The sequence below is a fragment of the Mytilus californianus genome, unplaced genomic scaffold, assembly GCF_021869535.1.
Source record: "Mytilus californianus isolate M0D057914Y unplaced genomic scaffold, xbMytCali1.0.p SCAF_5, whole genome shotgun sequence".
Classification (NCBI taxonomy): Eukaryota; Metazoa; Mollusca; class Bivalvia; order Mytilida; family Mytilidae; genus Mytilus; species Mytilus californianus.
The window spans coordinates 39,768,181-39,785,787 of record NW_026262701.1 but is presented as its reverse complement, the minus strand read 5'-3'; the positions used below and the strand labels follow the sequence as shown (position 1 = coordinate 39,785,787).

Here is a 17,607-nt window from a genome sequence, read left to right as displayed (position 1 = left end):
AAACGATTCTCAAATAAAGCAGACATAAATCAGACCGTTATTATTTTTCATTTGAATTGTTTCACATTTAGTCATGCGGCGTCCTTTTCATAGCTTCTTTTACGGTATCAGTTATGCTCACTATTGCTCATATTATTAGGTTTTTTAGGTAGTTTTGCTTAGTCGTTAGTTTTCTACGTAATTAATATATTGTTCAACTTGTGTAGACTGTCGTTTTCCGTTTTTGCAACGGTGTTTGTCGGTTTCTCTTTGAGTTTTGAATTTCGATTGTCCCATGAATGAATTTTCCGCCTATTGTTTTCAAGGAAACGAAATTCAGTCAGCAAGAGCATTAAACATCATATTAATATAAACTGACGACGCCCGATCTATTAAAAATCCAGGTTTTCAGATTGGTTGATTAATTGTTGTCGTTTGCCTAACGTCCAGTTACCAATATTACTGTTTGCATATTTAGAAAGCGAACACATTAAAAATTAATTTAATATACAGGCTTTGCAAAGTATGCTCCAACGGGATTAAATGCATGGTCTTTTTTACTTTTTTTATTCGAGCGTTACTAATAGATCTTTTGTGGCCGTTACTCTCGTCTGGCGTTCACCTGGTATATATGATGAGTTTATTTACAACCACACCAACTGGTCGATGCCACCGCTGGAGAGGTTTCCTCTCCTAGGGTAACACCAGTAAAAATGTTAGCACTTCTGTGTTGACATGACTTATTATTCATATTGTCACAATTTTAAATTAACTGTTTACAAAACTTTTATTTTTCGAGACACTAAGGATTGTCTACCCCAAGAATAGATAACTTTATAGCTATATTTGGCAATACCTTTTTGAATTTTGGAATTTTGGGTCCATAATGCTCTTCAACGTTGTACTTTATTTGGCCGCTTTCACTTTTTATTAAAAAAAAATTTTATTCGAGCGTCACTGGTGAGTCTTTTGTAGACCAAAAGCGCGTCAGTGAGTTTTACGTTCAAAACATTAAAACAATCATTTTAATTTTCGTTATTGTCGTAGGCCAACAAATTGTTCCGAATATGTTACTTAATAAACAGATAACCTTTTCAGAGAAGTGTATTACTTCAAGAGTACTTTGAATTCATTGACAAATTAGAAACTGTTGAATGCATCCAATATCTTGTCACCATAAACATAGATATTAGTATCTTCTTATCATCATGCGTGCAAACTTTAGATAATGATGTTGCGTTCCTCTTGCATTTTTAGACCAGGATACAGCGGTCCATTCATCTGATAATCCTTTTTTGTAGATACCGTTTAGATTTGATTGATGACAAGTTTTATACCACCATCCACCCTTGGCCTTTTTTGCACAGTCACGTTTATCGTAATCATTATCTTGGTCCATTGTCGAGAACTTACAGCCATTATGATACGTCAGACGATCATCTGTCAAAGAAAAAATAGGTTATAGTAATTTCAGGCGCAAAATAAAGCTCTTCCTACCTAATTGTACTTTACATTAGTCGTTGTAATGATTAAATTTAAAACAATTTGGTTGGTCCTCAGTAAAACAAGAATATAGTTACGGTACTTTAGACTCCATTACAAATTAGAGTCCAATTTTCAATTAGGTAACGCAATCAATATAATAGTGTAGGACGAAATGATTTCTTACATTTGTATATTAAAAGGGTTAAGGACTTTCAGCATGTTTTCAATAACTGCTAGCATTCTTTGATATGGTATGATATTGATAATTTCTTATCTGTCTGTACTTGTGTTTTTGTTATTTATTGTATTGCGTTTAGCGTTTAGCCTGTCAAAAGTAAGGTTGTGAGTTCGAACCCCGCTCGTGGCAAGTGCGTTTGACTCCGATCTTAATTGACCAGGATTGCTAGTTTTCCTGCCGAAGGTCTGTGGTTCTCTCCGGCTTCCTCCACCTATACAAACTGGATGCCACGATATAGCTAAGAGTGCTGAAAGTGGCGTTTAACACCAACAATCAAATTTTTTACTGAAATTTTTATACATGTTCTTTTATTTTCGTTTTGTTAGTCCGTTGATCAAGATTACATAGGGATAGGGTTTAGGAAATTCAAAAATAATTTAACCCCTTTACATATTCACAAGTACATGTGCCTGTTCAAAGCGAGAAGTCTATGGTCTTGTGGCATATCTTATATATGTTTTTTTTTGTTTTTTTGGTTAATTTACTGTTGGTAGTTTCTGTTTAATTGATTCACAACTTTGCCCTCAAAATGTCTTTTTGATATTTGTGTCGTGCAGTTGCTGTCTCGTCAACGTACATGTACAATATATATCCCATATTTTTTTTTTCTCATAATCCATATTATACTTACGATTGCACCCTACATTTGCCATAGTAAGAGTTAAAATCGTTTATCTGGACATTTTTGGGGTAAACATTTTCCCACGAAATTTACCTTGCGTCAACATTTCACTTTTTATTTCAATATAAATGTATTGTACAGGGCCGTGAGACGCAAACATAACACAAGGGTGATATTAGCCATATTAAGTTTTCGGTTTTTGTTGTAGTATAGCCGTTGGTTTTTTTTCTTCCATTTAATTGTTTCACAATTTGTCACCCCGACGTTTTATGATAGTTATCATTATATTGGCGTTGCTCATTGATGAAGGGCGTACTGTGACCAGTCATATATTTGTCTTTGTGGTCTTATTTTATAATTGTCTCATTGGCAATCCCATATTTTTGTTTAAAAAGAAAACATTTAACTGCCCCCTTCTAAGCCGATAACTGCGAACAAAACCCGACGATCAAGTAACTAAAGATACTGTAAATATCTCCATTGTAAGCAAACTTTATTTCAGGAGAATTGGGTTTACCTATAATTTTCAATTGGACTAAATTTCAGTAATTGTGAGTACCCTAAGATAGGTTAGTTTGTGTACTTTGGTTTTTGGGAGGTATCTAATTTAATGCTTTTTTATCGATCTGATGGGTCAAGCCTATTCCAACAGATTTTTAGTTTGTTATCTTGATTTGTCTCCATCTAATCGATTGAAGAGATTTGAACATCAGTAAACTACTGTCCCCTTAAATTATACCCCTATCCACCCTTTGAGTGTTTTGCACAGCCATTGTGACCTATCAGTTAATAACCTGTTATAGAAAAATAGGAAGGCTGTTGTTCTGTTTTTACGTAAACTGTACTTCCTACATTGACGGTCCTTTGAGTGATATGTCTGGTCACCAGTAAAAAAAAAAATCAGTAAAAAAGGCGTATCATTAGAGTACTTGCGATTCCTTTAAAAATGCTATACGAGAATATCACGATAAGTTTCGAAACATCACTTTATGGTAGACTGTAATTGCAATAATAAAACATAATGATTGTGATCCTCTTAGTTAAACTATACTATTAAATCATCAGATTTTATTTGTTCCTCATACATGTTATATATAAGCAAATGCTATTTATATTATCCTCTGTCTTTTAAGAATAACAAATCATGACTATACGATTTACTGATTGATTGATTGATTGCTTTGTGTAGTTTGCTTTACGTTCAGTTGCAAACATTTCACGTGTTTTCAAGACGAAAGCAAATTACAAATATTACAACTATAAATAGGCTTTGAAAAGTGGGTTAATGTAGTTCGCTTCACGTTCAGTTGCAAATATTTCACGCATTTTCAAGACGAAAGCAAATTACAAATATTTCAACTATAAATAGGTTTCCCAAAGTGGTTTGACAGGGCTATTTAGACTTTCAGTGCACAAGGATACAATTTCCCCAACAAGTTTTATAACGTGCAGACAGCCTGGAAATCTTCCAACGTCAGGCATCGGATTTAACAAATTTTGATTCGGGCGTGGATTTCACATGTATTTATACAGTCTGTGCAGTCAAACAGATGCTCCTCTTAAACGTGAGTTTTATTGCCGAATTGGAGAAGTGTAGGTCACCATATATTTCTCTACCCTGAGCAATCATTTTGACTCCCCTAACTTAAATTCGCACTGAAATCTATCAAATCATTCCTATATGTTAAGAATTTCTGCCTTAAATATAGATGTTGACGGTTCTAAATGTATTTTCAGGGCGATGCATTGGAGCCAGTAAAGCAGATATTTTAGCTAGTTTAGTCGATAGAGGCGAACACAAGTATTCCAGCACATTACATATTTTTTACTGAAATGCATTATGAAAGAAATGTCCAGTGAGCTTTGAAAATGAAACGTATATCTATATATATTATACTTTTTCCCCCGTTAATAAATTAAATATTTGTTTTAGAAATAAGGTTTCCACTCCATCAGTCAAGGTTGACCTTATATGAACGGAGCTTTCTTTTAATGTTGTTTTAGTTGTATAGATCATTACGTTTTTTTTTTAAATATTTATACATTACCTGGCTTACAAATGTTTAGGTCTAAAGTCTGCCCAGGTGAAGGTTAATCCAGAAAAGGAGCTTAGGACGCATGAAATTCATAAAGTGTTATTTTCATTATGTAATAGGTAAACAAGAGCTATTTTCTGCTATAAGTTATGCTTAATTGTTGAAAACTAATCCTTGTTCGTGAGAACGACGACTCGTCCTACATCGAATTTATGTTTACGGCGAGAAAAAAAAAATAGGGGAGCATTAAGTAGTGCCCAATAAACAATGTCCTGACGTTATTACTATCGGTGCTTTATTATACTGTAAATCCTTAATTTGTATTGAAACTTCCTTAATCATATTTCATAAAACAATATTCAAATATTATACGAGTTTAAATAATTCATCAGTATGTTTTATATTTCCTTAACGTTGCCGAACATGTTTCTTGAGCGCGGTCAAATGGTTTATAAGTCCGGGGAAACTATTGTATTAATTTCTATGAAAACTTCTACTCCGAACGTTATTATGTTTACTTGTACCCTGGATATCTGAAGAAAACAAAATTATGCAAACTGTATTTTGTCTTGGGTGGTATTTCATTGTTCAAAGGACAGGAATAAATGAACGTGTTGGGTTAATGCCAATTTGGAAGTAAAATCGTAAACGGATTGGTAATATTAATTCTACAATATGGCACGTTATAGCCAGTACAAATAAGTGTAATAATATTCACGGTACCAATTTTATAACAACATTATAATTGCTATAATTTCAATTTCCTTATAAAACAGATCGAATACATCGATGAGAAAAAAATTAAAGAAAATTTAGGCTACATTTCAAAGAGAGATACCCAAGTATAAAGAATTTCCCAATTAAACATGTACATATGAAAGTAGTTATAACCATATGCCCATATATCGGAAAATTGAACTTACAATGTAACAGTATCCATAGTAATTTATGATATGTTGAAATACTATACCTGCTGTGCCACTGTAACCACTTACAGTCAGTTCATATTTTGATGATTCGTTTTCTACTTTGAAAGTCTTGTAGATAGCGTACCATGTTCCTCCTTCCCAGTCACTTAAATCCACTCGTAATTCATACCGGCCACTAGAAGTTAACTTGTGAATATTGTCGTTTCCTTAATTAAACAAAAGAAAGATGAAAATTAGGCAAGGACTACCCGATCAGAAAAAATCGTCGTGTGAATCTTATAGTGTTATATGTCCACTTCGATAAAAATGGAGATAGCTACACATTTGATATCCAAGTGCAATGTTCTATCTCCCTATACAATTATAATACGAGATTTCCACACTATACGAGCTTTTGTCAGAAGTACACTGTTCTATTTCCAAACTCCCATTGAATTATAATAGCTGATTCATCTTGTTAGTTTAGAGACAAATATTTTTATAGTGTTTTATCTCCTCTATTTTTCATGTATTTTTGCCGTAAAAAAATTGTTATCAAAATATCTAAGTAGTTCTATGTACCATTAAAACGTTTAAACCCGCTGCAATTATTTGCACCTGTACTAAGTCAGGAATCTGATGTTCAGTAGTTGTCGGTTGTTGATGTGGTGTATAAGTGTTTCTCGTTTCTCGTTTTTTATATAGATTATAGACCGTTGGTTTTCCCGTTTGAATGGTTTTACACTAGTGATTTTGGGGACCCTTAAGAGCTTGCTGTTCGGTGTGAGCCAAGGCTCCGTGTTGAAGACCGTACTTTGACCTATAATGATTTCTTTTATAAATTTTGACTTGGATGGATAGTTGTCTCATTGGCACTCATACCACATCTTCTTATATCTATTAAATTGTTTGCACGGTTTGAACTCAATCTATGAGCAATTCTTAGCAAAACTAGCAGTTCAGAATTGGGGATATTGAACAGCTAAAAACGCAATGGTCTATCTCCAATAGAAATAGAAGGATAAATGTTTAAAACAACATTGTTTGTGGTGAAGTGTTCTATCTCCAGAAAAGGGGATGCTTTATGTATCTAAGTTGATTGCCTATTAAAAGGATATCAAACAAAGAGTCTCTCTTCATGTAGGTTAAGTTTATTCCTATATAACTTTTTATGTGTCAGTCAAATATGTATGATATTGCGCTTCTACACTTCATATTCAATTTCCAAACAGTTAGAAAAATGAGAAGTACATCATTTATAAGATTCACACGACGAAATATATACACGGAATTAATCAAAAATATTAAGCGCTGACATAAATTGTAAATTCCCGTGGAACAGTAAGAATTGCTACTTTGTATCTTTTTTCTTGCCTTCCTCCCCTGGCCTTCTTAGACATGTATTTATATAGTCTTTCAAGATCCTCTGAAGAAAGGACATCTAACTTATTTTAATATTATTCTATTAAATCTTAGTAAGTTTCCATTTCGTCTCAATTATATAAAATCTAAGATAAAGTATTATATCAGACTGCCAATATATTTTGTATAAAGCAATTGCCCAATTGTTATCCTGTATCGACACTTCTAACCCTTTGCCCTTAGCTGGGCTCTCTTTTAGAAAATAAACACTTTGTGTCGTACTATGAAATTAGCGAGGTTTTGTTTTATTATAAAATATAAGTGCTTGCCATATCTTCTATCACCTGTCTTTTGTTAAAGACCGTATGTTGCTTACTAGAAATGTTTGTGTTTGTGTTAGTCTGTGGATTGCTGTCTCTTTGACATATACCCATATCTCCTTTATTCATGTGAAACGGTTGATATAATATTTAAATATATTCAGAGATTTGGGACGGGTAAATGATGTCTCCCTAGATCAGATAAGTGTCTGCAAAAACTATATGACATACATCCATGATAATTGATTTTTTTTCTATAGTATTATTAGTAAACTGTCTGCACTAATAGTGTTTGTTATGTACTAGTTCCTAATATTCTAAAACCAAGCAATTTAATCACACCTTGTTTACAATGATTATTCTTTTATAACACAAATATTCCAAATTCATATTTATAAAAAAAATTGTAAAACTATATTTTGTAAGTGAACGTGTTTCAGGGTGTACTTGCATGTAAATGAATTTTTACAAAAATATAAACAAAAAATCGAAAACGCAGAAAACTTACTGGTTTAGATTTAAGTACGTTGTCTTGTGAAGAATTGAGTCGACTGCCACATCTCAATCTTATTAGAATATCTTCTTAGATTGCCATTCACAGTGCTGCCGATAGCGTGGTGAATAGCAAAGTAAGTTATCACTTTAACAAGATTGGCACCTGCACCATTGTAAACGGCAAGCTCATATGTTATTTCAATGAGATTGGCCATAACTATTTATAAAAAAATACCACACACACCAGTGCGACACATGAAAAAAAAAACTATGCTTTGACAATGAAAACCTTCTAAAACGAAGGTAAATAAAGAGATTCAGTGCAATTACTTTGATAACAAATTTATAGATACGGACCATATGAGTATTTGGACCAAACGCATATGATCCTGACCATATGAGTATATACTCCTTTGGTTATTAACGCACCGGACCATATGGGTACTAGTATTAAGATTTTACGAATAAATTTTGTAGTCCGTTCTCCGAACCTAAATCGGCACAAGTTATTTACTGCAATTCTTTATCTTTAACATACTGTCTAAATCTTCGTGTATCTGTTATCTTGCATTCGCTAGAGTCAATTTAAAAGCGCCTTTATCCTGTGGACATGTTTCGTACGCAAGTGAAACCATCTGCGTTAGAGGAATGGACTTTTTCCTCCTTTCACCGGTGTTAATATAAAAATAAGAAGATGTGGTATAATTGCCAATGAGGCAACTCTCCACAAGAGACCACATGACACAGAAATTAACAACTATAGGTCACCGTACGGCCTTCAACAATGAGTAAAACCCGTACCGCATAGTCAGCTATAAAAGGCCCCGAAATGACAAATGTAAAACAATTCAAACGCAAAAACTAACGGCCTGATTTATTATACAAAATTATGAACGAAAAACAAATGTGATATACAGCAACAAACGATAACCACTGAATTACAGGCTCCTGACTTGGGACAGACACATACAGAATGTGGCGAGGTTAAAGAAGTTAGCGGGCGCCCAATCCTCCCCTAACCTGGGACAGTGGTGTAACAGTACAACATATGAACAAACTATACAAATCAGTTGAAAAGGGCATAACTGATCAGATCGATCAAAGCACAAAAACAAGTAACAAAAACACAGAGTGGACATGGCAGGGTACTTATACATGTATATCCCCACAACAAAAAGACACTAAGTACAGATCTGAGAGTACTCGCATTTATGACAGCTAGTTCAAAGCCAATAACAACTTAAACAATCATGCATCTTAGACTAAAATATCAATCACATTAACAGTCCGAGAAAAACATGACCTTGTGCAATGCCAAAATACAGATATCGACAGATTGTAGAGTCATGAATGTGCATATGTATATAAAATGATATTTAGTTTGATTTTAATTTACTGATAACAAAATCAATATTAATACCAATATAAACTATATTAAGATTATTTTACTTTCTTATTTTATTCTAATTTCTACTAACTTTCACTTGGTTGATGTTTTATTGCTCCAATTCATACGATCTTACAATAACGGCAGTTTATACGTGCTGCCCTTCTATTCTTATATTCCACATTAGAATAGGAGCATGTCATTGAACACATTAAATAACTAAAGATTATTTGAAGTATTCAAGAAATCTTAATTTTACTAAATACAAATTAAACACCAAAATAAATAACAAATGAGATACAAAAAAGGGGGGTGCTATACCCAACGTGCCTAAGAGTTAAACATTGACTTCTTGTTTAATGTTTCATTTAGATATTTTTTCCAGTTATATTCCAAAATTGTGTTTCGTAAGGAAAAATAAAAAATGACCATGTAAAACGTTTTTATTATAATGTTTACTTGTGAGTAAATTTCATATTACATGTATTTAATAAACGATGACATAATGATTGCTATTTGATTAAATAAGTCACAATTTCATTGAAGGAACTCTTAATTTATGACACCTTAAAGGGCCATACTTAATTAAGGTTTATCGTAATTAATACCCGGACCATACACGTATGGTCGGACCATATGTGTCTATACACATATGGTCATAACCCTACGCGTATGGTGAAAATACTCATATGGTCCGGAACATATAAATGATATAAAAATTCTTAAAAAAATATGAAATACAAAAAAACATAAAATGATAGCGATGAAAATATTGTTCCATATTGCACATACTGATGACGAATCTAGACAACTTCATTTAGTTTTATTAGTTATTCATTCATGAGGAGTTACTAGAGAAAGATGCATACTCTCTCTTTAGTCCTTGCAATTCACTTGCTAGCTATACTACGATTCCAATGTTTAAGTAGTTTAAAACCACTAATAATTGTCAAAAGAAAAAAAAGATAAAGAAGAAATGAAATTTCCATAATTAAAACATTAAAAGAATAACACAAATATTTGAAAGATATTACCTAACCAAAAACTGCCATTCAGACTTCCAAATCCATTTTTATAGTCTGACCAAGTTCTATAAAAATCAGTAAAGTCATCTTGTCGTCTTTGTATTACCTGAAAAAGAGAACTAAAATGCTAAATCAATACCCTTAAAATACAATACATTTCACATGTTTGATTTGATAATGACTTTTATATTATCAGATTTACCAGCGTCATCATAGTTTCTGTACGAATATCATTTTTCAGTTTATCAATATCAATTTTTCCAACCAGAAACAACTACATATTTTCCGTGACTGTATTGTAAAACAATTCCAACATTAATGTATGTGTTTATTTGAGTAAACCTTGGTTTATTAAAGGCACATTGTCGCTTCCATTTTCGTATCTTTAGTGTTTAACTATCTACTATAAATTTAATTTTATCTATTGTATGCCTCATCTATATACTACGTCTTGTAATACCATCACATCAATTACATTACATTTACATTATTGTCAATAAACGTAATTATGTGGCATTTCTTACAATTAACCCTCTATTAATTAATGTTACTCAATGTTGGCACTAAAATATATAAAGACGTCGATTATTTACTGTATTTGAACCATTTGATAGTTGAATTAAAATGTAAGACAAATGAAAATACAACGTAATAGATTTATTTCGTCCGAAATACTTTTGTGGGTTTATCGTCATCAGGAAATCCAGGGATGTGTAGAGGCATAGAAGTGGTATGAGCCATATTACCAAAAGTGTCATGCTGAATATCCAAATTTTAAGCACAAAGTTTGCCTAAGGAGGTGTAACCTTAGTTTCTTAAGATTTTTTAAATTTTTTCAACGGATAATTCTTTACAAATGTTCAAAATCATGTCGGTACCGAAGCACCGACTACTAAGCTGATGATATCCTTGGTACCTAACAGTCAACCGAGAACGTTCAAACCAAAACATTTATAGGCAGACATATGTAATAACGGTGAAAGTTATCCGGTCAAAAGTGACATAAAAAGAAAATACAAAAATACCAAACTCCAAGGTAAATTCAAAATGGGGAAGAACTGACAAAATCGAACCTTGGACTTTAACAACCATCGGAACGAATGGAAAAGAACTGTCTTATTCCTGACTTGGTACAAGCATTTTCTGAACAACAAATGGTTGGTTAAACCTGGTTTTACAGCTATCTGAGCCTACCTCTTGTATGACAGTTGTTTACAGTTCTGTTATATTGATTAAAATGGACGAGTAACTCAAACAGACATAGTAGGTTAGAAAAAAGAGGCGAAAGATTCAAAGGGACATTCAAACTAATAAGTCGAAAACAAACTGACAACTTCATGGCAAAAAACGAAAAACGACGAAAAGATAAACAACAGTACAAAAACACAACATGGAAAACTTGACACTGAGCAACTCGAACCCGGCAAAAACCGGGCATGATTTTAGGAGCTTCGGAAGGGACAAAAATCCTGCTGCAAATGTGGAACCCGTCGTGTTGCTCAGGTTAGTACACATCCGGTGATAAGTCTAGTTTGATAGGTCACATTCGAGAAAAAGGACGGGATTGTTGTAATTACAATTGGAACATGTTTGTCGTTATCTGGGAAACAGATATTCTATAACCGTCAACCGACTCGTCCGTAAAAGCTTCAATGTGACATTAATTGGGATCCAGCAGTCCAAACCGTGTAAACATACATAACAGACATACAACTCAAGTAATATTCAAATTTTGAAAATGGCCTATAATCTACATTATATATATATATTTAATGTTAGGAAGCATTTATATTTGGTTTTTTTACATGTCGTAAACCAGCTGAAAATTTCAATCATGTATTAGAATTAGTACAGCTGTAGACAATTTTAATCAATGATTGATTTATTGTTGTTTGCCAATCATCCAGTAAAATGCTTAACAAAGAGACATTACTCCTGTACAAATAATAGATCCGTGCTTATTTTCGAACTCGTCCCCGACTTTGCTGATATAATCATTCATATGAATTTCAAAACAATCCTGCAAGAAATGTAGACTAGAAAGCTCTTATAATGCAATTTTCTATATAATAAATATTTTCACGGGGCATAACTCTTTTGAAAATAGATGATCGGCACTGATTTTCGCACCTATCTGAGACATTGATGATGTAAACCTTTGATATAAATTTCATAAATATTTTGCAAGATTTGTAAACTTGAGACCGCTTAAAATGCAATTTGGTATATAATTTATATTTCCAAGGAGCATAATGCTCTTGAAAATAGATGTTTGGCACTGATTTTCGGACTTCAAGACATTGCTGATATACACATATGATATGAATTCCAGAAACAAATGAACGATTTGTACACGAGAGAGCGCTTCCAAGACCGGACGGAGCATGTATGTGTGGGTAAATACATTTGAAACCAAATCATCAGCTCGTATCATAAAACCAAAAGATGCATTTGTAAATAAAAAAGTAACAACTTGTAATTGTTTTATATTACTTTTAATTGAATACAACGTCACCAGATTCTGATATGACCAATTTTTTCTGAATTTGTATCAATTTGGCTCAAAATTCTGAAAAGTATTAATTGTACTAAACACAGACTTAATATTCTTTAATTATTCTAGTTTCTCTTAATGTTGTGTGTTGACAGTTTGAACACTTACTGAATTTGACTGAACATATTCTTAACAGTCTTAAATGTAAATAAAGGCAACAGTAGTATACCGCTGTTAGAAGTTCATAAATCGATTCAGAAAAAAAAAACAAATCCGGGTTACAAACTAAAACTGAGAGAAACACATCAAATATAAGAGGAGAACTACGACACAACAGAAACACAACATTAAAATGTAACACACACAGAAACGAACTATAATATAACTATGGCCATTTTCCTGACTTGGTACAGGACATTTTAAGAAAAAAAAGGTGGGTTGAACCTGGTTTTGTGGCTAGCCAAACCTCCTGCTTTTATGGCAATGTTAAATATAACATTAAAATGACAACAGCACATGACAGGACCACAATACAAATAAATGGGAGAACATATAGGACAGAGAAACATACGTATAATAGCTAACAAAAGGTACCAGGTTTAAAATTTAATACACAAGACGCGTGTTTCGTCCACACAAGACTAACCAGTGACGCTCAGATAAAAAAAGTACGAAAGCCAAAACAAGTACAAAGTTGAAGAGCTTTGTTCGAAGTTGTCTTGGCACATTACGAACAGTTTTAACTCTATTTGATATTAAATTGATACAGTCTAAACAGTCATTACTATGTCTGAAAAAGTCATAATACTTAATACTGAACTGTCGGCATGTATATCCCTATTACATAATGTATGATTTTAACTCCCGGGGACTTTCAAAAGTTTATTCAAATGTGTCGAGACCAACCAGCGAAACGCAAATAACATGCATGATCTCTACCAAATATGACAAATTCGCATGACCATTGAAATTATTTGAATTCAAGAATTGAATAATAAATCGCATTATATTGATAAAGAGTTTTTAAGACAGTACATTAAAATAAGCTGAAAATGGAAATTAGCCAGTGAACAACCCAATCCTTTTCTTTCTTAGCTCTAACTACTAACCTTTTTCTATAATTCTTTTTCATTTTAAACTTTCTTAATTTAATGAATCAATCAACTAGTTTTCATTTCATTTCTCTTCCTCAATGCCACAAACTGTTTTTTTCTCGAGATTTGTTAATTATCTATAATTTGGAATATTACAAAGTTCTCTCGACCAATGAAACTGTAGGATTTGGTGTTTCTTAATTGTGAGGAATGAATGTAAATCATGTTTTAAGTAAGAGGTTATCCTTTGGTTAAGGCCTATTTACAGTTCAAAACAAAGAATTTCTACAAATGAGTTACAATTGTCCAGCAGCACATTTATTAGCTAGTACGAATTATTGATTGAAATAAACAAAAAATCAAAAGATTAATTTACAAATTATTTAGAAAGAGAAAGTCTATAAAAACCGACAAAATCAAACGTTACAAGTCAACGGAACGAGTGAAAAGCAACAACCATATTCCTGATTAAACCTGGTTTCATACCTAGCTAAGCCACCCGCTTGTATAACAGTTGTTTATAGTTCCGTTATATGGGCAATATTAGCAACCCAAACAGACATAATAGGTTAATGTGACAGTATTAGAGAATTTATAAGAAGTAGTGGATTCTTAAACGATAGTAAACGAGCGACGTTAGTCGCAAGTTAATTATCGTTTCTGAATTTACTATTTCTTATAAATTCTCTAGCTTAACCCATTTCTAGTAAAACGACTGTCTGTTTTACGTTTTGACAATGAATCATCGGAATTTCATAAAGATAATTTCGTATTGTCTTTTTTTTTCTATAATAGTAGATAATGATTATATCAACACGGTTCACATCTATATTTAGACACGTTAACATCAGTTTATTATGACTTAAAGAAGGTGTTATCTACCCTTTTTAACTCTTATTTTCATATTGGTTAATAATTATTTCATTTAATGTTTAATCATTACAAATTAATTAAATTGAATAGATTTTAGTATTTATGATTTATTTAAAGACATATATTAATATACAGAATTTATTTATCTTGTCTTGAAAAGTTTAAAAATCTAATTACCAAAATTTTGAACCTTTGAAATTTATATATATAGTATTTAGCAAAATATTATTAAATTGTCTGCGAGCTGGCTACCAATTAGCCGTACTAATCCAAATCTATAAGGTTAGCGCAACTGCCACAAACCTACCGTTTCATAGTGCTCCATTTCATGTTGCTTTTCACAATAAAGAAAATTATGTGCTAAAGGTTTTAATTGAACAATTATATATAAATTTTGCTTAAACTGTTTCCGCTTCATTAAGTTTGGATTATTTTAGCGTTATTACATTTGGCATCCATCGTCAATCAGTTAATAAGCTAGTATAATATGTGGTACGCATTCCCGAATCTCTAGCAGAATTGCTCCTGCTATGGATGTATAATTATGTTGATTTTATAAAATTTTAATCAAGCTGTTCATAGCCGTGATCGTTAAGTCGTTGGCAACGAAAGTCATAACGGTGGTATTAACAGTACCCGGAATAAAATTTTCCATCGTAAATTTGTTCTCGACAAAAATAATGTTTTAATCTTAGATGTATTATATATTTCATTTTCATATAATGGCGATGATTTTGTTTGTGTGTTTTACTGTCAAAGAAATATTTCTATGGTCGTGGCTTTTATATCACACTTTATTCAAATTAGTGTCCGTTCAATGTTGACATGATGTATATTTGGACTATTATAATCAAACAAAGAAAAATTGATTGATAGCATGATAATTTTATAAAACTAAAACCATAAGTAGGCATTTGCTATGACGAAAAAGAAATTCGAAAGCCCTTGTACGTTAAAAGTGACAAGTGTAATAAGCATATGGATGCTTATTTTAGCACGGAATTGTACTGATTGATACAATTCCTTGATTTTATAGTGGTTACAATTAATGTGTAATAGCCACAATCGTATGAGGTTCAGTTCATTATCACGATGTTAAAATTCTACCAATGTTCAAACCTGACAACCGGAATGAACTCTTTTTTTTTATGATTTTTAAGAAAATGTTTTACTTATTTTTTCTCTTGTCATTTCATATTTTGATATTGCTATATAATTATACTCAAGAACGTTCAAATGTAGAACATAATCTTCCTTAAAAAATAACACCCAAAATAAAAACAAATTAAAAAAATTGGAAAATAAAACATGAACAAACCAAGACATAATATATATTTCAAAGATTACAGAAGCTAATTATCAATGAGACAGAAATCCAGTTTATTGACATGTACATGTATTGACAATTAAGAGCTTTAAGAGTGTAATTTTAATATTGATTATGTCAGCACTCGTGGTATAGTGGTATCATGCATATACTAAAGCTGTAATGGTTTACGATCAAAATACGCGCGAGTTCGAACCCTTCATATGAAACTCGTTTTTGAGAGGATACAAGATCGTAAGTTAAAAGTTAAATGTTATAATATAAGTTATCTTAAGTCAACACAGTGGTCAGTGGAGTCTTGACAAAATGTTGTTGATAGTATAGATCGTATATAGTATACACTTTCTCGATAAAGTAAAAATTAACATGATTAAGCAAAATAAAGATACAAAGGTAAACAAAATGGAATAAATGTTAATATCTGGAGTATTGCCTATTCTACTTTAATTGTTGCATGACCATAAAACTCATGTGCAGTTAAAATATCAGGTACATTTTATCATACATGTATATATATTGCCATTTTTAAAAAAATCAGATACTTTATAATATTTTAATATATAGGTTGTTTTTCCATTAAATTGTTTGCGTACCAATTTTAAACAAATATAAAGTGAAAAAATCAAAATTAAAGACAAAAATAAATATAACTTATTAAAAAAAATATGTTTGTTTTTGTATTTTATTGAATTTTTAATTTTTTTATCATAGCCAAAAACGTGTTATCCCAAGAAAAAACCTATGTCCCCTAACTATGAATAGTTGAAAAATCTAAGAATTATTCATTTGTATTTAAATGATGATAGTATCACCAAAAGATTGCAGTAGCCTAAAAACCGTAATTTATCATACAGTTTCAGACATGCATTTCTGTATCTAGAAAATTTCAGAATGTCAGATATCTGCTCTGACAAATCTAGAATACTAAGAAAAATTCAGAATGTTAAGAATATATTTGGACGAAATCAAAATGATCAGAATCTGTAAGGACAAAGTTAGAATCATGTAAATAATACACTGAGATTCATTGAGACGTTATTTATACATCTTGAAAGTTAACACAAAATTTAGACACAGTTTGGTCATTTAAGAATCTGGTAACTTTCTGGTGAATTTGAAGGGAGATCTATCATACTGAAAATTAAAGGAACTTGCTATGCTTATCTCTCAATGCATTACTTGTAGTTTAAAAGACACCAGAGATTTAAAAAAAAAAATCCTGTTTCTGTTTGTTTAGAGCAGAATAAATATAAAATCAAACTAAAGACAGACAACTATAAAAATAAATAAAAAATCTGAAATTGGAAGTATCTTAACCAATAACTTACGGTCCACCTTCCGCCATCGACGTCCATGTTACAATAGGCTTTCACAGGATGAATATGTTCTGGGTATATTGTATAAACTCCACTTTTCGTATTACCATCGTTTATATCAGTACAGTCTCTTGACAACTTAACAGGTCTCCCGGTCTCTGTTGAAAAAAATGATTAAACTTTTAAATTGCTACAAATAAGAATACTACAAATAAAGATTGAAGTACAGTTATTTTGCCAATAACGAGGATGAATTTAAAAAATGTCCGAAATTAAAAATACATGTAGGTACCATTTCAGGAAGATAATAATAAAACTTACTTTCGTACACACTAAAGGAAATGAATACTAGATAATCATTAAAACAAAAGTAATGAAAATTGACTTTTAGTCATTTATAACCCTAAAATCGAAACAAAACTATAACATTCAATTCACCTTTGCTGACAATTTTTTCCTCTGATATATCTAGGTCATGGTCAAACCAGTAAAGTAGTTAACCTTTAATCAATCGATACTATTGTCTCGTAAATAATGAAAATAATAATCTGCTTGCTTATTAGTTCTTAATACGTTTCCATTCATATAGCAAATTCTAGTTATTCGCATAATTCATACACATTGTGAAAAGCCTGGAAAATATCGT

The 17,607-nt window shown here is 31.8% G+C and overlaps 1 protein-coding gene across 1 annotated transcript; it reads right to left on the bottom strand.

The window, feature by feature from the left end:
- Positions 1 to 941: 941 nt before the first annotated feature.
- On the bottom strand, positions 942 to 17,116 carry LOC127701468 (ficolin-1-like). Its single transcript, XM_052205334.1, has 4 exons — positions 16,974 to 17,116; positions 9,867 to 9,963; positions 5,331 to 5,495; positions 942 to 1,419 (listed from the first exon to the last, which is right to left on the bottom strand). Exons 1-4 carry the CDS (start codon positions 16,998 to 17,000, stop codon positions 1,169 to 1,171), a joined length of 540 nt encoding a protein of 179 aa, XP_052061294.1. The 5' UTR covers positions 17,001 to 17,116; the 3' UTR covers positions 942 to 1,168.
- Positions 17,117 to 17,607: the final 491 nt, after the last annotated feature.